The following is a 23603-nucleotide window of genomic DNA, read 5'->3' as shown; positions in this document are numbered from 1 at the left end:
GTGCTGCGGAGTAGTTTACTGTCGAGAGCCAAAACACTGCCACCAGGCTTTGCCCTTTCTGCTGCGGGAGATACCGCAACAGCAGGCCAAATGGAGAAGAAAAGTCATGAGACAAATTCGGGGATTCATTCACAGCGAAAGTTTCGAGACCTGTTGAAACCTCCTCAACAAATCTCGGATGAAGTCCGGCCAATGGCCAGAGATACATGTACTGTCAGTGTATCTTGCAGAAATGACCAAAACGGTCAAGGCGAATGTGTAAATGTTCGTACGCGTAATCAGCATCAGCAAAATTATCAACAGCAGAAGCGATCAAATTGTGAAAGCGATGCCTCCTCTCCAGTGAGAGGTTCGTCATATTTGAGCAAAACAGGGAAGAGAACGGAACAATCAGGAGACCTTGCTACACCAAAAGAACCAAACTCTGACACAGAAATTTTCAACGCGGGACACATACCAAGTGATTTGCAAGAAGGGCCAATTCACAAAACGAGGAAAATGCTGCAAAGACAGCCTGCCCTGACCTCTGAGTCCATAGAGAATATGGAGGCTCAGAGCAAACAATCAACCCATCAGCACACGAGTTCTTTTGTAACACAAATCGAGCCTGAAATAGGAACGGTAAAGACTGAAGGACGGAACAGTATTCTAGAAGTTACACAGAAGGCTGGTAAAAAACGAGAAGGTTTACGACGCCCTTCGGTTCACAGTCATCACGATGTCGCCGTAAAACACTCGAGCACCTTAGAGAGGACACCCAAATTACTTGAACCAAGCAATACTAGAGAACTCCCAAAGCAACCCAGCGATGCCAACCAAAAAACTCTGCAGAACAGACTGGGAGCAGTTCTAATACATCACCAAAACACACTGCCCACAGAGAAGCTCCTCAAATCAACAGAACCCCTCAGCACCAGCGAACTCCCAAAGACACCTCAGCCAGGCAGCGATGTCCAGCATAACCAAGGTCTTCTCAGCAGACAAGACACCATCCTCAAACACCAGCAGAGCACGCTACCCACAGTGGAGGTCCGCGGTAACAGCGTGGAGTACTACTACCAGGGTGTACCAGGTCACTCCAAGAGCTTCAAACCCGACATCAAAACGCGAGCCCTGCTGCGAAAGACCAGTCAGATAACCAGCACTCTCAGATACCTTCAGGTTCGACAGGACAGTCGCTCGTCTCCAAACTCCTCTCAGGACAAAGAAGATGGGGAGGGGGAGGAGGAGGAGGAGGAACACGAGGACGATTCCCACGACGACGATAATGTTCACAAAAGTGACCGGGATGAGATGAGAAAGGAAGAGTTTGAAAACATACTGAAAGGCTGGTCAAAGGTAGCGACGAAGAGGCAGAAGAAAATCAAAGACGTCCGACGGAAGGCGAAGATGAGGTCCGTCTTGATGATGAAGAGCGCTATGAAGAAGAGAGAGCACAGTGTAGTGCCGGACCCCGAAGACCGTTCCCTGTCCGGCTGGCAGCTGCTGAGGTTGTACCGCATCTGGAGCAACGCCACAACCAGGCCTGTGTGGGCCACCGGCGAGTACCAGCGTCGGAGACAGCAAGATGGCGAAGACTACCGCATCCGCCAAGGTCAAGGTCAAGGTCCTTCCAAGCCCACGGACCTTCAGACCACCGTCCTGCAAGCCATGAGCGCCGGAACAGTCACGAAACAAGCAGGGGTGAATAATCCCGAAACCAGCGTGGGCATAGCCACGAAAAAGTGGGCCAGGTCGTCCAAGTCGGTCGTGACCTCAGATCAGCTGTCGTCCTTGACCTCAAAAACAACCCCGACGTCTCACGGTCACATTTCTCACCAAGTCTCTTCCCTTTCTGACAAGAACAACTCACTTACATCTCGACATTTCTCCAAGGTCGCAAACACTTTGTCAACCCATAGCAACAAGACCAGGGGTCAGTTCAAGGGCAGCGGTCGTCTGGTCGCCAACGTTACGACCTTGAGAGGGAGCACACCGTTCAGTCCAGGCAGGAAGGAGGAGGTGGGACGAGAGATGCATATGTCGGTGGGGAACATGGTTCTGTCCACGGGCCTGACCGGTACTGTGGCCAAATCAAGGAGACGGCCTGATTTCTTCGTCAAAACTGATGACTCCTACTAGACTGTGTGGAGGTGATCGTGAGACTTGGCGTCGTGTTAAGGTGAGGCTGTGTGTGAGTGTGTGTGTGTGTGTGTGTGTGTGTGTAGTGTGTGTGTGCAGTGTGTGGGGGTGGGTGTGTGTGTGTGTGTGTGCGCGTGAGTGTGTGCGTGCGTGCGTGCGTGTGTGTGCGTGTGTGTGTGTTTGCAATGACACCAACAATGGTTTGCCACATCATTTTACTTGATGTTACCACAGCAAAATGTTCTTCAGACTTAGCTCAAGTTCGCGAACTCGGATTTGGAATCAAGTACACTAACTCTATCATCTTAGCTCTCTGCAGAACAACCTTCGTTACTTCCCTTGCTTATTTCATTGCCCTTCTCTTTGACCTACCAAACTCGCCACGCGTCCTCGCTGGTAAAGACTTCGGCACCACACGTTTTCCCTCCCTTTCCGAGAGTGCAACTCGTGGCCGATATCGATCGGGCAAAATCGATTTCACTTGCAGCGTTATGTGCCAGGCCAGCCGACGTTTGTTTGTGGAAATGAAAGCTGCTTTCAGTCAAATTTGTCACTGAGCCTCGGGCTATTCTTTTGCATAGCCGTCATAGGGGACTTGCTCGTCTGAGACCAGTCTTTGGATCAGTCATAGCAACGCTGGAGGTTGTTGTTGTTTGTGTGTATGTGTGTAAGTGTGTGTGTGTGTATGTGTGTGTGTGTGTGTGTGTGCGTGTGTATGTGTGTGTGTGCGTGCGTGCGTGCGCGTCTCTGTGTGTGTGTGTGTGTGTGGGTGTGTGCGTGTTTCTTGTCTCTGAGCTTTTGGAACCTTCTTTTCTTTACCGTGACAAACCTTAACAATGTAAATAGTTTCAAACACGAAGTCTGCCAATCAAGAATGAACACACAATTTAATCGGCCCTGAATAGCCAAAAAGCGACATGAAAAATCATCAACCAGCCACAAACTATAAAGCAGAAGCAGAAGCTCTCATGCATCAAGGCATTGATGAGGCCAAGGACAAACAGAGATGACTACCACACAATGTCCAGAGAGCAGCAAGTCAACCTCATCAGGCTGCGTACTGGCCACAACAGGCTCAATGCTCACATGAACCGAAAGTTCAAGCTGGCGCCATCACCAACCTGTGCCTGCGGTCAAGAGGACCAAACAGCGGAACACATCTTACAGCGATGTCCCTTACTAGATGAGGAACGAAAAGAAGTGTGGCCGTCACCAACTCCCTTGCAGACCAAACTATACGGCAGTCGACAGGAGTTGGAGAAAACGACAACATTTATCACCAGTGCTGGACTGATTGTGTAACCTCTGCGAACGCCAAGAAGAAGAAGATCAACCAGCCAACTCTATGTCTGCCGACTTTCCATGGCACAACAACGAACACGGGCAGCTGGGCAGTGAAATAAATGCTATACATGTAATAGCTCCTGATAATTCCTGACGGCCGAACCGCTTACCGTAGTCTCAGGGTCGGTTCTCCCACTGAGTGACTGACGCATCGTTACGTGGTATACCTACCTATTTTCTTTTCCTCGCTGGTTATACGCTTGTGAAGGAATCGGTTCCTTTACCTTAAAGGCACAAGCGTCGTCTGCTACGAAAAAGACGGTTTGCGTGACACCTTTCCGGGCTTTTCTTTTTTCAAACTTTCAAAACTTCGATTTGTACTGATCTTGTCTTGATGAAAAAAGAATTCTTTTATGATTTAAGAATGTTTGTGTAACAACCTGTCAATTTATTATCTAGATTTTAAAAGCTAGTTCTAGCGCCAAAACGAGGCGCCTGATTTGTTGATCAGAGGGTCCACGAAAATAATTTCTTTGAAAATTGCTCGCTCTTTAGGATGTTCTCAAGCGGTGAGTGTTTATACGAAAGGGTGTTTGTACCGTGTGTTAAAGCCTGACAGTATCTGTGATGATTTACGGGAGGCTTACTGTGCCCGGCTTTAACATGGCATTTCATGATTGATGTCAAAATGTTCGCCCCAAAAAATCGCATGACCGAGTGACTGTCATGTCCTGTAGCACGCAGAGATAGCCATTTAGAAATACGATATCAGAATGCGTGCAGGTGCGTGCACTCAGACATCTCATTAAGGGTTTGTTGTAATCATTCACGGTATGGGGTATGCCGTCGCACGAATCTCTCTCTCTCTCTCTCTCTCTCTCTCTCTCTCTCTCTCTCTCTCTCTCTCTCTCTCTCTCTCTCTCTCTCTCTCTCTCTCTCTGAGTTTCTCTCTCTATCTCTCTCCCTATTACCTATTATCCTAGTTAAATAAAGAATTATCATTGTCATTTACCCTCTCCTCTCTCTCACTTCGATGGGAAGATAAACCCTGCCTTGAGTGGACAACTTCATACAGACAACACTGTGACTTGTAATCTGCTGTCCGTTGTTTTAATTCAGTATCAAATAAATATAAGATATAAAACGGCATGCGCCCTTGCCATGAAGGGACCCCTTTTAATGAATGGGCACTGTAGATCGGTCCACAGATGTCAAGTAGCACTGTCACACGGATGTTAATTCAAACCAGGATAATCAATAAAAAAAACGTGTTGTTTCTCAAACACTAGCTTAATAAGTGATCATTTCCTGTCAGTCTGATTGCAACAATAAAAGAGCTTCTTCCGCTTTCTTAAGTATTTCTTCCTTCCCGAATCAAGTTAATCACATCACTGTGTAAAACCACCACAGATATATCCAGAATTGTATGTACACACAAACACACCAATGACCATCCTTCCACTAAAATACATACCAAAATTCCGAGCAGCCTGGCAGCTGTCTGTGCATAGTAGGGGAGACCGGGGCTAGTCCGCCCTCGATCGGGGCACATCCGTCTTTGTCTGTTTATTCTTACGTTTGCACCTTTTAGTCATTCACACCATGTGAGAGTGGTGTCCCTTCTTCCCGCCATATCCTGCCGAAGTTCCGAGAGGTTGCGCGCCCGGCATATATCGTGAGTACAGATCACAAAAAGTGTTTTTCTTAATTTTTGTAACATGAATGCATAGGAGTTGACTTAGGTTTTGATGCATTACCTCTGAGAACAAATACTTAGTCTTGGTGTCGAGTGAAAGTGCGTTAATTAAGGTCGAGTTCTGACGAAAGTTTTGCCGCTTCTTCCTTCCCATGCTGTGCTCGCTATCTGGCACTAGAGTTGCCTGCCCGTGCGGCAAGTCCGCCTATTTGTCATGGGGCATGTTCGCCATGAAGAATGTGCAGGTGTGGGGAACAGTCCAGTTTACATCTGCCATAACTGTGACTCTGATGGTGACTCCATCTATTCTCGATGGTAAAGATTGCAGATTCATGTCTAAAAAAGACTGACGCCGATTTGTGTTACATTCTTTCGACATTCTTTTGTATTTTGTCATTGGCATTTTTGAACCTAAATATTGAAGGGAATTAAAAAAGCTTTCCCACTGATCGGGTGCTTGTTTGACTGACTGTGTGTGCGTGCGTGCGTGCGTGTGTGTTTAGCTTGCCCACTACTAGTCTTGTAGGCTACCTACTATGGGATGAGAGCGGCGGACTTGCCCCACCCTGTAGGTGGACTTACTACCCCGACTTACCCCGACTTGGGGCAAGTTCGCCTACGTTAGGGTAGGTCTACTTAAAGCAGTATGTACAACAAATGTTCATGCGCACATAAAAACTGTCTGCACATTGATATCAGCTACACATTTGTCTTGATGTAAAATTAAAAAATCAGTCTTCTAGTTCATCAAACTCGCCAGTTATGCTACCAAAAGCATAAAAGTAGGCAGACTAGCCCCGGTCTCCCCTATGATATTTTTGGTGCTAGAATAAGTTCGCAGGTTGACATTGGTGTCACTGACTTACGAAACTCGACACACAAAAATGTCACTCTGTTCAGGAAGGAAACCGATGATTTTTGGTGTGTGTCTGACTGACTGAGTTTAATGGGCGCATGCTCTTATCAAATAGGAAAACGAATCTGAGGACTTTTAGACGGCTACACGAGAAGATAGTTAACTTTAACGGTCCACAGAGTATGACTGACATGCACAAGCACACATTTTTATCGAACCGGCATAAGCACAATGAAAATGGTGCTTCAACTAATCCCGAATTGCTTCTCCACAATAGGTTAATAAACGAGCGTTTCCTGTCCTAATTGGAACAATGGAAGGACTTTACTTTCTTCCGTTTTCTTAATCAGATTGTGGGTTCAACACTCAATAGTTTGAGCAATTGTTTCTATCTTGCAGGAAAAGCTAATCTATAGTAATTGCTTGTATGCGTGCCGCCTCTCAACAGCTTCGTGTGTATGGAAAGCCGTTTGGCTCATAACCTTTACACGTGTAAGAAATAAGTCATACACGTGTAAGAAATCGATTTCAAACACGTGTGTTAAATCAGAGGTGCAGGAAAACTGGAATCGGAAAATATATGACTTGCAAAGCTCTGTTATTACTGCATAGAATGTCTACCGCGATTAAAAAAAATAAAAAATGTAAAAGTATAAAGGTTGAGAGAAATTACAGTAAATATAATGTGCATGATCATTTTCTAACAGAGATAAAGTGCAGAATTACTGTAACGACGAACATCTGAAGAAGAACGACAACTCTTGTAGCACCATTCTACCTTTTCGTTCGGTCGTTGTTTTTATAAAATCTCTGAAAATGTAATTTTGACTTGGGTGACTTCGTCCGCCATTGTTTTTCATGTGGATTCCCAGTCCGGGTTTTTGAGTCGCTTAACCACGTGACTCCTACATTTGATGCACGTGTAATAAATAATTCATACACGTGTAAGAAATAATTACTACACGTGCAAGAAATAATTCAGACACGTGCATAAAATAAAAGTATTTATAACACGTGTATTAAATAATTAACGCACGTGTAATAAATAATTAATACACGTGTAATAAATACTTTTATTTATGCACGTGTATGAATTATTTCTTACACGTGTAGCCTAAAGGTTATGAGCCAAACGGCTTTCCATACACACGAAGCTGTTGAGAGGCGGCACGTATACAAGCAATTAGTATAGATTAGCCTTTCTTGCAAGATAGAAACAATTGCTCAAACTATTGAGTGTTGAACCCACAATCTGATTAAGAAAACGGAAGAAAGTAAAGTCCTTCCATTGTTCCTATTTCCGGCCATACGTGTGTGTGTGTGTCACAGTAGCTAAAAAAAAAAAGTCGAGATGGAAAACTTCATACTGAAGGCACAGGCCCTGGCTCTATTCACCGTGCACCTTTTACGTGATTAATCCGAGTACGGGGAAAATGCAAATTGAATGCAAAGAAAAGTGCTTTGCCCTCGAAAACCCACTCGTTCAAGTGGTTCGATAGATACTGACACGCAGATAGCGTGACCTTGACACACTGTGAACAGACAGACAGACAGACGGACCGACACACAGAGAGAGTGGCAGAGAAACAGTAAGTCACACATAAACATACACACACACACACACACACACACACACACACACACACACATCATAAGACCCTGCAGGTTGCGAGGACACTAGATTCAAACGTACCGCCTAATGCGCGTTGCGTGTCACAGTCATGATCGATACGGCAGGAGTGAACTACAATGGATGGATCATGATGTCGTAATCATGCGTCAAATCGAGAGAGAAAACTATTCGAGAGTGTGTTTGAGTGTGTTTGAGTGTGTGTGTGTGTGTGTGTGTGCGCGCGAGTATGCGCGACTGCGGCGTGCGTCCCGGCATGTGTCCGTCTGCATGTGCGCGAGTACTTCAGTCTACTCCATCTGCCAGTGGGTGTGTGAACTACACCTTTTCACAACGCATGCATTGACTAATTAAGAAAAAACTAACTTTCGGTCATGGGACTATGAAAAATGATAGATGACTCGTTGATCGGGATCAAGCCATGCAGTACCGTGCGCAACGGGAGAAAGTACATCGTAAAATGTGTGGTATGCACAGTGCAACGGGCAGGAATGTATACCCACCATAGTGCTTGCATGACCCCGAGATAGAGAGTTATCGCTGAAATAATACTCCCTTCAGTGTAAAAATACTCCCTCTGTTACCATTTACGGAAAGTTAGACAGTTTTATATGGTGTAGCAGAGGGTTAGGGTGGGTTTCGAGTAGGCACTGCGAGGTAGGTAAGTTTAAAAAAAACCTGTGATGTGTGTACACAGTGCATTTACAGCTTTTAAAGCTGCGACAAAAACATTTTGAGAGAAGGGGGTACAGAAAGGGGGAGAGAGGGAGGAAGTGGCAGGGAGTGGGAGACAGAGAGGGGAGGGATGGAGGGAGAGAGTGAGAGAACGGAGACTGAGAGAGAGACTAGTCATTTTCAAGGAGCACTGTTACCAATGATTTGACAATCAATCAATCAATCAATATGAGGCTTATATCGTGCGTATTCCGTGGGTACAGTTCTAAGCGCAGGTTGTTTTTTGTTTGGGTTTTTTTTTACACACACACACACTACATGTACCTCTCACACACAAATTACAACACAATATCATTTTTTGTTCCTGCAGGATTTAGTGCCAGGCAGTTGAATAAAACAGCAAAGGCACCTGCGAGATATAGAGAGCTGCGTAATCATTTTGTGTGAAATTGAAAACAACAACAACAATATCAAAAACATAATTCATCAATCAGCAAAATGAAATTGTAAAAATAAACATACATAACATATTTAAGTATGGCTGCTTTAAGTTACTTTAACTTAATATGGCAGATTTTCAGGAAAAATACTAACAATTATTGTTACACCAATGAATTGAATGAAGATGTAGTTGATATATTCTTTCAATACAGTGTCCTAATTAACCAGAAAAAAAAGCAAAAGGCAAGAAAAGTTAAAATACTTGTCAACAGTTGAGCTAGACCAACACATTGACATTGGCAAAAAATGTTGATGTTTACAGAAACGGCCAAACACAAGCCTGTTTGGTCAAGTCTGAAATACTTTGATTGCTTATGGCATACCCTGTTTTAAAAAAATAAGAGTTAAAAAAAGACAATGAGCGTGAGTTTGCGTTGCACAGGGCATATTGTGCTGGGGATTTAACTAAGAGCAAAGAACATAAAAGAGAAAACTTTGTGCATACTGGTCAATCACAAACAAACTTCTAACAGAAAAAAAGTGATTTATAAAAATGTCATAAATGTAAACGCATAACATTATCAAAAGAATATGAAAGAACACTTGCAAATGAATCAAAAGCATTTATTGTTGCAATTTTGTGCGGTAGAAGATGTAGGCAAATTAAATCATCAAATTACTTGCCATGGGTATTACGCGGTGATTTGTCTTTGTGTAAAACTATTTTCAGATTGTGCATTTTCTGAGCAAATCAAGAACAAATTGAATCAACCAGAAGAACAAAGAAAGATTAGCAAGAAACAGGAAAAAAGAAACATTTTTGTAAAGAAAAACAAAGAAAGTATGAAAAAAGATAAATATTCTTCTGCATTAAATTCTGCCATAAAAAAAAATGAATACATGTAATAAGAAAAAAACAAGTTCGGTTTTCCATTGGACGTGTGCTTTGACATTTGCTTGTTTCAGTGGGGTCAAAATTGTTACTCAATAACTGAAGTAGTATTACGCACACATGGTACTTTTCAGTTACTGTAAAATGTTTACAGTACACATTTTACAGTAACTGAAAAGTACCATGTGTGCGTAATTAACTGAATTAGTTTGAATAATACAAAACAAGGTGGGATTTTTGTTACTGTGTTGAACTTAATTAAGCACTGGTAACAACATTAAGCATTCATCAAGTTATTTTGTCAGTGCGACAAAAGAAATCACAGTATTTAACAATCACTTTACATACATATTATTGTCTGGAAAAAAAGCAACTGAAACAGTCTCTCTCTCTCTCTCTCTCTCTCTCTCTCTCTCTCTCTCTCTCTCTCTCTCTCTCTCTCTCTCTCTCTCTCTCTCTCTCTCTCTCTCTCTCTCTCTCTCTCTCTCTCTCTCTCTCTCTCTCTTTGCACAAAGTCACAAAATACAACTAGGCATGACTTTGCAGAGCTCGATCATACCACATAATGTAATACAACCCAAATATTATTCACTTTCACAATCTTGGAATGAATATATGTACAATGAAGTATAAAACGCAAACACATCCTAAAGCATGTACTCTTCACCCACTCAAACACACACCTTCAGACCGGCACGGTTGGCCTAGTGGTAAGGCGTCCGCCCCGTGATCGGAGGTCGTGGGTTCGAACCCCGGCCGGGTCATACCTAAGACTTTAAAATTGGCAATCTAGTGGCTGCTCCGCCTGGCGTCTGGCATTATGGGGTTAGTGCTAGGACTGGTTGGTCCGGTGTCAGAATAATGTGACTGGGTGAGACATGAAGCCTGTGCTGCGACTTCTGTCTTGTGTGTGGCGCACGTTATATGTCAAAGCAGCACCGCCCTGATATGGCCCTTCGTGGTCGGCTGGGCGTTAAGCAAACAAACAAACAAACACACCTTCGGCAAGATTATCAGGAAAACAGATAAAAATAATATACTTTTCACTTTCTTTCTTTCTTTATTTGGTGTTTAACATCGTTTTCAACCACGAAGGGTTATATCGCGACGGGGAAAGGGGGAAGATGGGATAGAGCCACTTGTCAATTGTTTCTTGTTCACAAAAGCACTAATCAAAAATTTGCTCCAGGGGCTTGCAACGTAGTACAATATATTACCTTACTGGGACTTTTCACTTTGATTTCAAAGACATATGCAAACTAATTGCAAACATATTCAGCATCATCATATTTGCAATTCAAATGAGAGTACATAAGAGGCAGAGAGGTGAAGAGAACGAAAACTTCCAAGTAGTAAACTGACTTCCCTTTAATTATTTGTGAACCCTTTCACCCACGGTAAGAAAATAAAAAATAAATATTGTAAACCAAAATATTGTAGTCTCAACAAAACTGAACCAAGTCCAAAAGGAAGTAAAGTAACTTTTGAAATGTAAGCCAGCAAAATGTCCAAAACAAATCTGGTCTGAAGTTAATAATCTTTGTCAAAGTTTATTCACTACTGTATTAAATCAGTTAAAATTTTACCCTTTGACTAAAACTGTTACGTAACAAATCACTACTATGCTGACTTGCATTCTGTTATTTTTGGCTCACGTAAGTGTAGCCTATGCGATGATAAACTTTGTCTGTCTGTGCGTGCGTGCGTGCGTGCGTGCGTGTGTGCGTGATAGAAACTTTAACATTTCCGAGTCTATGGATAAAGCTCGCATAAGAAGATTACGTCTCGGTCAAAAGTGTTTGACGTGTGTGATAGAAACTATTTGAAGACGTCACATTATGACGTAAGAGGGTTAGACGTCACGCAAAGGAATTACTGAAAGTCTCGGTCATTGTTATTGTGAGCGGGCCGAGACTAATTGGCAGATCCAGGGTCTCCCTTTCTTGCACAGTTTCACCTATGCTTACTTTGTGTGTGTGTGTGTGTGTGTGTGTATGTGTGACAGAGTGATTGAGTTTGTGTTACTGTTTGTCGATTTCTTACGTGAGCCGTGAAGGCTTCGCCTCTTGTTATATTTTTGCCAACTAGTTCAATGTATAAGGATCTTCTGTTGCATTGAGTGACACATATTCAGTTTTCTTATCCTTTACACCTCTACCCCCAACCACCCCCCTCCCCCCTTCCCTAACCAATCCCAAAACAATTGGCATTTTCAAATTCCACATCTGACTTGGCATTAGGTATAACAGTTTCCTTGAAACCCTATAAAAAGTGCATTGAAGATTTGAATTTCTAATGTACTAAAGTGTGACTAAACAAAAAAAAGTATTAAAAAAACCCACTTTAAATGCACTCTTTCTTGGAGCATGAATACAATCCTTTTGGTATTATTTTTAGTTACAACAAAACTTCTTTTTTTTAAATAATAAATACAGACTGTTATTGCTTACTGTATGGTAGAATCCAGATGTTATCAAACTGAGTAAGTGCACCAATGAAAATCATAAAAGAGAGAGAGAGAGATTTCTTGCAGGTTTTCAGCATGAATATTGCCTGTTTCATTGCAAGCTGTCATATATATTAAACACGATAATGAAGTTGTTCCAAATTAACAGGCATGCATGGACACTCACACAGTACCATTCACAGAAAATGCACATGCACATTATCTTTCAAAAGGATACTGAAATATCAAAACAGTCGGTCCTTCAGATGACATATAGCACACAACACAAGCATTAGAATAAAAGAAAATTAAAAAAATAAACTAACAAAAAAGAGATAGATAAACTCAGATAGTCTATACTTATCGTGAGCATGCAACTGTTCTCCAGATATATTGAGTGTTTAGCCAGTTCAAGTTATCTTTCTAACCATTCAGTCCTTTGAGCTCGATCCTTGCCACACACACAAAAAACAGAAAAAAAGGTTGCATGAGTTACGGTCCACGAGTTTGTGCCAGATTTATACTTTCATAATTACACGTTTACTCAGCAACAGTGCTGACATTTCTGTACTGTTATTACAAAAAATCATATCACTGCTGACTCACTTTCCACATAATTTCCGAAGTCCTGTTTAAGGACACTCCTAAAATAACTGCATCTATATATATATACATGAAATGTCCTTTGACCTAAGTTCAGCTTTCAAAGACAAACCCACCACCCCCACCCACCCAACCTACAAGATGCATATATAGCCCCTTATAATAAGCAAAAGAAGAAATTATTCATGATGGTTTAAGAATGTTCCCTTTTCAACACAGAAGGAATTACCTGGCACATTATAATATATGTATGCACTAACTATGATGTTCCTTCAATATGGTATAAAACACTGTCTGTTCATAGGTTGTGTTACATGTATGTGCATTTGATAAGCAAGTACTCTTCTTATGAGTACAATACAAAACATGACTAATAAGACTAGAGTATGACTAAAAAGAGTATGCAAGGTTGAATGTTCAAGACAGAATTGACTAATACCATACTGCTTCAAAACCATTGAAGACTCAAAATGAGCTGTCACGCTGCTGCTTGGCTAATTCAAAGAATATGGCACCTCAAGAGAGTCAAACAATTAGAATGATACTCTCACTGTACTAATAATACATTCAAAACTGATGGATCCAAAATCAGGACTTGAGAACATTCAACTTTTTTTAGTTTTGATACAACAGTAAATCACATTTTCCGTGATCTGTGCCATTGCATATACAGAATGACCCTAGCATTTAATAAACAATCCGTTCAGTTCGAGCTAGATCCATATTTGAATGTACTCTAAACTTAAAAGACCCACTTCTCTATTCCACGAGTTTCATTACTTTCCCAAACCTGGTTAGCGATTATAAGTGCAATCAAGACAGGACGAAGCAAAGAACGCACCTGATGTTACATAAAAGCCTCAGTGCAGGCTAGGTGATGAGGATTGGCTGGTCCCCTGTGTGTTTGCTTATCATTCAACGGATGTTTTCTCGCACTTGTTCTTACCTGATCTTTAAAAGTGATTTTTGCACAGGTAGATGGGTTTGGACTGGTGTGGTACTGTGCAAGTAGGGATGGACCTTGAACGATGGCCTGCATGTTGTTTTTGGAAGAAGGGAAAAGGGGGCAAGGGTAAGAGAGAGAGAGAGAGAGAGAGAGAGAGAGAGAGAGAGAGAGAGAGAGAGAGAGAGAGAGGGGGGGATTTTCTTCACCTAACATACGCGTATTCAGTAACATTCCTTCAATATCCACTTTGCTTAAAACACAATTCAACTCAGACATTATTAACTGATTGCAAACGCCTGTGAAAAAACAGACTGACGGCACAATCTCGTTTCACAGTCAGCGCGGGCCAATATGAACACAGGGAGAGTCAGACTGATAGCTGAGCAAAGGTTTGTTCACAGGCCGGACCCCTTTTCTGCTCCCTAGCTAGCTGTCCTTTTATAAAGCCACTGTTGTGACATGGGGGATTTCCTTACAGCACTTGTAAGAACTGGATAATTCAGACAGCCTTTTCTCCCTTTTCTTATATTGTGTTCGGTTTAAGAACTGGGTAAAATAGAGTCTCTTTCTTGTTGCTAACATTAAAATAACAATTCTGGCTGCTCATTAACAGATCATGAACTAATTCTAACCAAAGGGTGCAAAACGTGTCCATCAGAATGACATATTTAATAGTAAAACAATTCTACCCCCCCCCCCCCCTTTCCTACCCACCCTCACATTGCACACACATGTCCCTACAACCCCTTCTTAATTAACACTTGTTGTTTTTTTGGAAATTGTTTTTGGAGCCAACACAAAATTGGTGTTACATGGCTCCTTCTTCCAACATTCTAAGACACAAAACAACCAAGTTTACCTTTTCTTCTCTCATGTTAGATATATATTTACCCAGAATTACTCATCACTACGAGCAAATTAAGTGCTTAATGCACATCATATCAAACTACAGAACTGATGAGAAAGGCTAACCTGTCTCAACTTGACTCTGTTTCACACTGCAGCTGGTCAGACACAAGATGAAACAAACAAAGATCACAGTTACAGCTGGCTTTGCATTGTTTTTGCTCATAATTTATTTGTTTATTAGCGGCAGAATGTTTTTGCATGTGAATTGTATTTTTCTCACTTGAAATGCAATGCACACAAAAATTAAAGAGGGGAAAGAAGATCATGAAAACAGCAAGCCACTCTCCCTATTTCCCAAGGGACAAGGTGGGAATTAATTTCAAATTGCATGATTATTCTTATGCTAAGCAGAATTTTATTCATTAAGTCAGAGACAATACATTCAAAATCATTTGCACCATTAAAGCAGTGCATCAGAAAATTGGTCCATTTTAAGGCAAAATAAATCATAATAAAGCACTTAAAACTGAATGAGCGACAAACATTAACAGATGAAACGTGCGAACTTGACCAATTTGATTACAATTGGTGTAAAATCACTTGTAAAAAACAAAGAAATAAAAATACAACACTGTACACAATCGCACAAATGAGTTCATCTTAAGTCTTATTTGCAAGCATCACACAACTTATCAGCATTCTTTTCAGGCCCGTCAGTCTCCGGGGATCTATTCATGTCATTCAGTGCACAAATCTGAATGCAGTTGGAGATGAGGGCCGAAATGCACAAGAAAGTTACAAACCGGGTGCAGTCAGTCGCAATGTTGGATTGGTTGAAATTGAGATTTGTTGTGATTTCAACGAATCAGCCCCCCGAGGTTTGTTCTCACCTGTTCGAGTTTCACCCACTTTCACTTCGGCCCCCTCGCGGGTTAGGGGGAGTCCCATATTGGTTGGGACGAGAAAGAATTTACCCGATGCTCCCCAGCATGTCGTAAGAGGCGACTAACGGATTCTGTTTCTCCTTTTATCCTTGTTAAGTGTTTCTTGTATAGAATATAGTCAATGTTTGTAAAGATTTTAGTCAAGCAGTATGTAAGAAATGTTAAGTCCTTTGTACTGGAAACTTGCATTCTCCCAGTAAGGTAATATATTGTACTACGTTGCAAGCCCCTGGAGCAAATTTTTGATTAGTGCTTTTGTGAACAAGAAACAATTGACAAGTGGCTCTATCCCATCACTCCCCTTCCCTCCGTCGCGATATAACCTTGAACGGTTGAAAACGACGTTAAACACCAAATAAAGAAAGAAACTTTCACTTCGTGCACCCCGGTCCAGGTGAACTAGGAACACATCACGTTGCTTCCTGACCACACATAGTGATACCATGTCATTCTGATTGATACCTCATATATTAGGAAACAGCTCCATCCCTACTTCACATATATATTACATGTGTGCTTTGCGAAGTAGTCTCTTTCTGGAGCGCTGGGCCGGGCTAAGAAACTCTGCATGCCCGCCTCTATTACGTTTCACCAGCACAGAGTTGAATATATCACAGCTGCTTGAAAAATCGACTGTAACTTAGTAGTTGCTTCAGAACTGATCTACATCCAAACAACTTAAGTTCTGTCAGTACAGAACTGAAACATAGCAGTTGCTTAAGCTACCTATACCCTGCCGGTGGTTAAAACTTTTTAACAGAGATTTTCAAGTATTCCAGCGGACTCGTATTCCACAGTTAATCTCGAAGAAATGTTAAGAGGTACTAATCCCAGTGTTCTTCTCAGAACTCAGTCTTTGGTGCATTCTTTTTTACCTGATGCATTGTTCTGACCCCTTGCCGGTCGACCCTCGGATAGTTTTGATGTGTATGAGGGCTTCTGACAGAACAAAGTTTCTGTAGCCAGGGCATTTTGACCCATGCATATTTTCAATCCATGTGATTGTCCAACTGACCTACTGCCATCTGCATCTGGGAACAACACTGTTATTTCATCACAATCTCTTTTCTCAAAATGAAAGTCTAAGTGCTTTGCTTGTTGTTGTGCTACCAGATACTCACAGAAACCACACATCTGTCACAGTTCTTGGCACTTTTCACAGGAGAGCGTGCTAACATGTTCACGTTCACATTTCACTTCATATATTACTTTTGCACGCATGAGTTTGCACATAGTTTGTGTTCATTTATACAGTGAAATCCTCCCTGATTCACTAAAATAGTCAACTGCTCTCATAACGTGTCACACCAAGCCTCATGTATGCTTAGTATTCATTCACACACTCATGCAGTATGATCCAAATTCACTCCGAGATGACTTGCAGTCTTGCATCAACGGTCCTCAGGGTCCTGTCCATTCAAATCTTTGTGTTGCTCTCAAACATTCTTGACACCTAGGCCAAGATGAACATTCCATTTAGTTCCTTGGCAGTATTCAAGCACTCTGTCTAGAGGCAGTTCACAAATATCTTCGTGTTGTTTTTCTGCAATCAAAGTCTCTTTATATTTCATTTTCATATACACAGATTCACGCAGTTGGTTCCTGGCATATATATACAACCTTGAGTCCAGCACACCGAATCCGCTACAAAAACGTAGCAATATTCACAGTCTCAAATGATCTTCAATGATGCTGCATCACTCCTCCGTAAAAAAAAAAAAAGTAAAAAAAAGCAGCATTCTTTCACACATGCACTCAAAATCCTCCCATCCCCCTCCCTACCCTAATAAAAAAAATCATCAAAGAATTGTACACTTTCTTCTTTGTTTCTTTTCAGGCTTGACGTCATGGGGGTCCAAGACTGCCAACATGGCCTCGTCAAACACGTCCTTCAGGCATTGCTTGGTCAACGCACTGCACTCCGAGTACCCGTAAGCTCCGATCCTCTTAGCGAACCTCTCCCCTTCTTCTTGAGTCACGGGTTTCTGTCGTCGTTTGGCCAGCTTCAGCTTGACCTGTTCATCTTCGCGGAGGTCGATTTGAGTTCCCACGACGAGGAAGGGGCACTTGGGGAGAGCGTGACGGATCTCCGGCACCCACTTGTGCTCCAGATTCTTCATGGACTCCGGCATGACGACGGAGAAGGCCGTCAGAAAGACGCTGGTCTCCGGGTACGATAGCATCCTCAGGCTGGTGTACTCCTCCTGTGGGAATGAGAGGGTTATGTTTTAAGTTTAGTGGTGTTACTTCATCATTGCTGAAATGTATAAGTACTGAACGAGCTAAACTCTGTAATTATCCTGTGGGGTTGACAGGGTTTGAGTGAAAAGATAGATAGGTGTTTTGGAATGGACTTTAACATTGCGTTTGAAATTATTTGATTAATCTTGTTACTCCTCCTTTGGAATAGACGGTTACAGGCTAGTAGGGTAGGAAGTTGAAATGATTGATGTTTGTAAAGGTGTTACTTTTAGCAAAAACGTCATTATTGTGTAACAGATTTGTTCTATTAATTTTCAGACTGGGTTGAAAAAAACATACAGTACTGTATGTGATCCAAAATAATTAAACGCGTGGCCAAAAGTGTCCATACATTACAGATGCACTTTGGTGGCAGAAAAACAGATTTGTTGTATTGTGTTATTCAGACTGGGTTAAAAAAAACAAGTCGCGTAAGGCAAAATTACTACATTTAGTCAAGCTGTCGAACTCACGGGATGAAACTGAACGCACTGTATTTATTCACTAAGACAGTACAGCTTCGTCAATCGCCGCGTGAAGGAAATCGCTCGCCTTCCACGTGCAAAACGTAGTGATATTGACACGCCAGATTAGCGCGGTAGCGTATTGTGCTAAGCAGTACTCTTGCTAACTTTCTGAGCTTGTTTTGAATACAACCTATCATATCTATATGTTTTTGGAATCAGGAAATTTCTTTTCTTTCTTTATTTGGTGTTTAACGTCGTTTTCAACCACGAAGGTTATATCGCGACGGGGAAAGGGGGGAGATGGGATAGAGCCACTTGTCAATTGTTTCTTGTTCACAAAAGCACTAGTCAAAAATTTGCTCCAGGGGCTTGCAACGTAGTACAATATATTACCTTACTGGGAGAATGCAAGTTTCCAGTACAAAGGACTTAACATTTCTTACATACTGCTTGACTAAAATCTTTACAAAAATTGACTATATTCTATATAAGAAACACTTAACAAGGGTAAAAGGAGAAACAGAATCCGTTAGTCGCCTCTTATGACATGCTGGGGAGCATCGGGTAAATTCTTCCCCCTAACCCGCGGAGGGTAATCAGGAAATGATCACGAATAAGATGACATCATTTTTGGATCGATTTCTTACATTTTAATCGTAAGACTAATTATTCTATTTTCGTTAATTGTGATCACATTTTAAGAGTAAACATGACATATGTATATATTTTTAGATTCAGAATGTGATGAAGAATACGATGCAATCAATTTTAAATCTGTTTGCGAAAAATCGATTTTAATGACAACTTTAATGAGCAAACTCATTAATTAAATGTTAAGCCTCCAAGGTGAAATGCAATACCAAAGTCCGGGCTTCGTCAAAGATTACTTGACCAAAATTTCAACCAATTTGGTTGAAAAATGAGAGCGTGACAGTGCCGCCTCAACTTTCACGAAAAGCCGGATATGACGTCATCAAAGACATTTATCAAAAAAATGAAAAAAACGTCTGGGGATATCATACCCAGGAACTCTCATGTAAAATTTCATAAAAATCGGTCCAGTAGTTTACTCTGAATCACTCTACACACACACACACATACACCACCACGACCATCGTCTCGATTCCCCCCTCTACGTTAAAACATTTAGTCAAAACTTGACTAAATGTAAAAACATACGGTACTATAGTGATCAAAATAATTAAACGCGTGGCCAAAGGTGTCAATACATTGCAGATACACTTTAGGGGCTTCAGTTTTACACCACTCAACATTGTACATTCCGTGGACTTTGTGGCCAATGATACTAATGTTACATGTCATGTTACAGTTCATATTCAAAATTTGAGTCCTACTTGAGATTTTATGCAGTATATGTATATAATGGATTCACTTACTAACTCTACCCTTCTGTGGAAACAAATGTACATGTATTATGTATTGCTTGAGAATGACAACCATGTTTGTGATAAACACTGTGTGTGTGTGTGTGTGTGTGTGTGTGTGTCTCTCTCTCTCTCTCTCTCTCTCTCTCTCTCTCTCTCTCTCTCTCTCTCTCCCTCTCTCTCTCTCTCCCCCCTTGTGTTTGTGTGTGTGTGCGTGTGTGTTTGTGCACTGTGTCTGTGTTGTGTATGAAAAGCCAGTACCGGGTTTGACAATAATTTCCTTGGGGTATGCCCTTGAATAATAACAAAATTCCACCGTCTCTTAGTGATCCTAATCCCACAATATTTGCTTTGCATAATACCACTGAATGCCTTATGCCAAACTCCATTCAAAAAACTACTTTTCTAAAACATGTATAGAGTTGTTTTTTTGCAAATCTTTACCGTTAACACCTCACAAACAGCTGCGATGAATGAGGTTAAACAAAATGCTTTGAAAGCTCTTCCATGCAAACAGATGAATATATGTACACAGCTCTAAGTGACCTTGTGTCCGCTGAAAAAAGTTTCCTTTTATCATAGCAATCGAACATTCGATAAAAATGTGTCAAAGGGTAATTTCAAAATAGTCGCCAAAATTCCAGTTTTTAACAACTTAATATAGCATATGAATGCTTCAAATGCCAAAGAGAAATGTATACAATTGTAAAGTGCATATACATTTCCCTTTGGCAAAGGATTATTCAAGTGTCATAAGAACGTCAGTTTTAAGCGTTTTAATGCCATACATGTTTCTTTGTAAGTGGGATCAAGAAGAAACTTTGAGTCTACATATTCATAAGGCTGTTAGGATGCAGCGTCAATTCTGAACTGTTTCAGTTTCCTCCGTTTTCATTATGCACTGAGAGTGAGAGAGAAAAATGACAATATACCAGTTAGAACCTATGTTTCTGAGGCCAAAAAAAAATATAGGTGTGCATGGTTACGGTAACATAGCCAAAAAAAATAGGGTAGGTAGGTAGGCAATCACTTTTTTTTTTTTAACTTTTTTTTCTAATGTGTACAAATTAAACCTACTTGACAGGGAAATAAGTGTGCGACACGGGCGCTTTCGCTTTCATTGCGTTTTTTGCACTCGGTTTTTTTTGTTGTTTTTTTTTGTTTGACAAATGTAATAAAAAGTTATAGGATCGGCCCCTAAAAATAGGGTAGGTCGGGTTACCGTAACCACACCTATTTTTTTTTAGGCCTGAGACAATTCTGTGTTCATTTCAACAAAAGAAGTACATTTTCTAGTTGCTAATAACTCCTCGGGTGCATACCACTTTTAGTTTGCCTTGCAAAAAAGCTCCTGCTGTGTTTTCCCCAAAACAAATACTAATGTAGGTAAAAATGTCCCACTACAGTACAGGCCAAAAAAGGAACTGCCAACCAAGCAAGCAGACAAAATAGCTATTCAACAAAGCAGATGCAGAATTACACCCCCCCCCCCCCCCCAAAAAAAAAAAAAAAGGTAAACAAACAAAAGGGAAGAAGAAATGACACAAATAAAGAAAGAAAGAATCCCCAACAACTCCTTGCTTTGCACAGGAGCTTTCATAAATTGCACAAGACCATAGTATACCAGCAATATGCATTCACCTGCTCACATTTCAAACAGGGAGAGTGATCGTCAATGGATCAGAAAATCGATGTCTGCTGCTGGTGTGATTTCACAAAGAGATTTCTTGAACAATGAATGCTCTGTGACCCAATCTAAAAATAAATGTACGTATTCTGTTCAATTTCTGCTGGTTTTTTTGCTAGCATGCCTAGTATGATCAGTTATATTTATGTATCAAACGCCGATGAAACAAGTAACCATTTTCTGCTGGTATTAAAGAATGATTATATTGACCTCGGATAAAATCATCTAATCTACCAATGTGACTTACCTGCCCTGCTGTGTCGAAGAGACCAAGTTGGTAGGGATTATCCTTAACTGTAACTGTTACTGAAAACAATACAAAAACAAGTTAAGTTGGGTTTTTCATTTCATTACAATCAAAGTGTGTGTTATTGTGTGTGTGTGTGTGTGTGTGTGTGTGTGTGTGTGTGTGTGTGTGTGTGTGTGTGTGTGTGTGTGTGCATGCTTGCGTGCGTGTGAGCTGAGGGGCACTGGAGAGTCATTTTTTGGTGTTCAAGTACAGTTTAACAATGAAAGCCAAAATTGAGACGACAGATACTGAGTCATAAAGTTTTACACAATGAGAAAGAAGAGGAAGCGAAATGAATCCTAGCGCGCTTTGACTTTGAAGATTCCAGGGACGCAGAAAGGTTCCCCTAGTTTTGCAGCCAAACTGGTGTCATGATGGATCAGCATGGTTTCTGCTTCGGTCAAAAAGGCAAAGGTCGCCACAATATAGCCGGCCTGGTGTCGAGTCTGAGTAATTGTTATCTCCTATTTTTCATGTGAGGCCAGAGTAGGAGGTGACGGTTTGCCCCCTACTGTTTGTGGATGTAATTGGTGTGTGTATGTATGTGTGTGTGTGGGTGTTCATATTATTTTCGTTGTTATTATAGTTATTTTTACTGTCCGACATACAGTACCAAATTGGTTCAGGTTTTAAAATGTACAATGTACTATTGATGACAAGTGACATTCATTTATGTTGTTTAAATCTTTCATCGTTTAGTTTTTGCACTGTGTTATGTCATTCTCCTGAACACGTTCATGGCCTTTCGCCAGCTGTTAGTGTGCAATCCGTTCTGTTGTGGTTTTTTTTTGGCTAGACTCGTCATTTTTCTGGGTGTGTGTGTGTGACTGTGTGTGAGACTGTGTGTGACTCTGTGTGTGTGTGTGTGTGTCTCTCTCTCTCTCTCTCTCTCTCTCTCTCTCTCTCTCTCTCTCTCTCTCTCTCTCTCTTTCTCTCTCTCTCTCTTTCTCTCTCTCTCCGAGTCTCTCTCTCTCTCTCTCTATCTATCTCTCTCTCTCTCTCTCTCTCTCTCTCTCTCTCTCTCTCTCTCTCTCTCTCTCTCTCTCTCTCTCTCATAAATCCATCGATTAATCAGCCATCGAGCAATGAAATGTGAGGCAATGTTGCAGAGAATGTCCACAAGTTTTCTAAAGCCACCGCAGCTCCTTCGTGTCTAACTAGCAAGTCTCCACAAACTAAATTGAGTTTGCCCAGAGTCGCCATTGGCGACAAGTTGAAACTTGAAACCCCACTTATGTACACCAAATCGTTTTGAGCTTAAACTTCAAAAGAATACTCTGTACTAACTCGGCTTGCCACAGGCACACAGATTTTATTGACACGCTGGTTTTCTAGGGTGATTTTCCCATCGATGCAACTGAGCCCAAAGGGATATTTGTGATAAAGTGATACAAGTTATATACAAAGAAGACGGAAGAAAAGTCTGATTATTAGATTATTAGAAAAAATGTGAACATGTTACATACAAACAAAGTACAGGAAAAAGAGCACTCACAGGTCTGCAAGCAAAATAAAATTCGTTTCGAGGGGGAGGGGCCAAAACAGCTGTTCGTGTGACTGTGTGTGTGTATGTGTGTGTGCGTGTGTGTGACTGTGTGTGTTTGTGTGTGTGTGACTGTGTGTGCGTGCGGGCGTGCGTCCATGTGACTGTCAGTGGTCATGTCAACATGCATTCACTTCGTTAGTCTTGATTAATTGCCGATGATCATTGACCAGCTGCAGCTCGCTTGCAGGCCCTTCTAATCTAAACATAACAGTGAATAACCACAAATTCATCACTGAAACTAGCCCCAAGCACTCGCAATGCTCCTGAGGCCGATACACGAGACTAATAAATGATGGGACTTTCCTCCTACACGCAGTTCCCTTGTACAGACAATGTCTAACAACATCCCATCCCTGTTCCCAATCCTCCAAATAACAATAACAACACTCAAAAGCTTACAATGCATAAATTGTGGGCCATCTTCCGACAAAATATTGTTTGGTAGAAAGGTTTCAGCTTCAAGTTGGCTAAGTCAAAGTCAAAGACACATTCCTTCTCGATCTCGTGGTTAGGCGATCATGAGCACCACCAGGCCAGGGACCGCAACACGGTGGCCTAGTGGTAAGGCGTCCGCCCAGTGAGCGGGAGGTCGTGGGTTCGAACCC

The 23603-nt window shown here is 41.5% G+C and overlaps 2 protein-coding genes across 2 annotated transcripts in view; one reads left to right on the top strand and one right to left on the bottom strand.

The window, feature by feature from the left end:
- Positions 1-244: 244 nt before the first annotated feature.
- On the top strand, positions 245-17348 carry LOC138952256 (uncharacterized). The gene is made up of 2 exons (XM_070323881.1): positions 245-2161; positions 17221-17348. The coding sequence occupies exon 1, from the start codon at positions 499-501 to the stop codon at positions 2119-2121; it is 1623 nt and encodes a 540-aa protein (XP_070179982.1). The 5' UTR covers positions 245-498; the 3' UTR covers positions 2122-2161; positions 17221-17348.
- The window catches only part of LOC138952258 (cdc42 homolog), a 21619-nt gene continuing 12654 nt past the window's right edge, over positions 14639-23603 (bottom strand). The window contains exons 2-3 of the mRNA XM_070323882.1: positions 21411-21469; positions 14639-17587 (exon numbers count right to left, since the gene is read on the bottom strand). Of these exons, the coding sequence (XP_070179983.1) occupies positions 17183-17587; positions 21411-21469 (464 nt within the window). The 3' untranslated portion in view covers positions 14639-17182. The remainder of the gene's footprint in view (positions 17588-21410; positions 21470-23603) is intronic.

Source organism: Littorina saxatilis, linkage group LG17 (genome assembly GCF_037325665.1).
Source record: "Littorina saxatilis isolate snail1 linkage group LG17, US_GU_Lsax_2.0, whole genome shotgun sequence".
In the NCBI taxonomy this organism is placed as follows: domain Eukaryota; kingdom Metazoa; phylum Mollusca; class Gastropoda; order Littorinimorpha; family Littorinidae; genus Littorina; species Littorina saxatilis.
This window is presented reverse-complemented; position numbering and strand designations above follow the sequence as displayed.

Excerpts from the sequence above, each read along its gene's own strand:
- LOC138952256 (XM_070323881.1), top strand. The coding sequence starts at position 499 with ATGCTGCAAAGACAGCCTGCCCTGACCTCTGAGTCCATAGAGAATATG.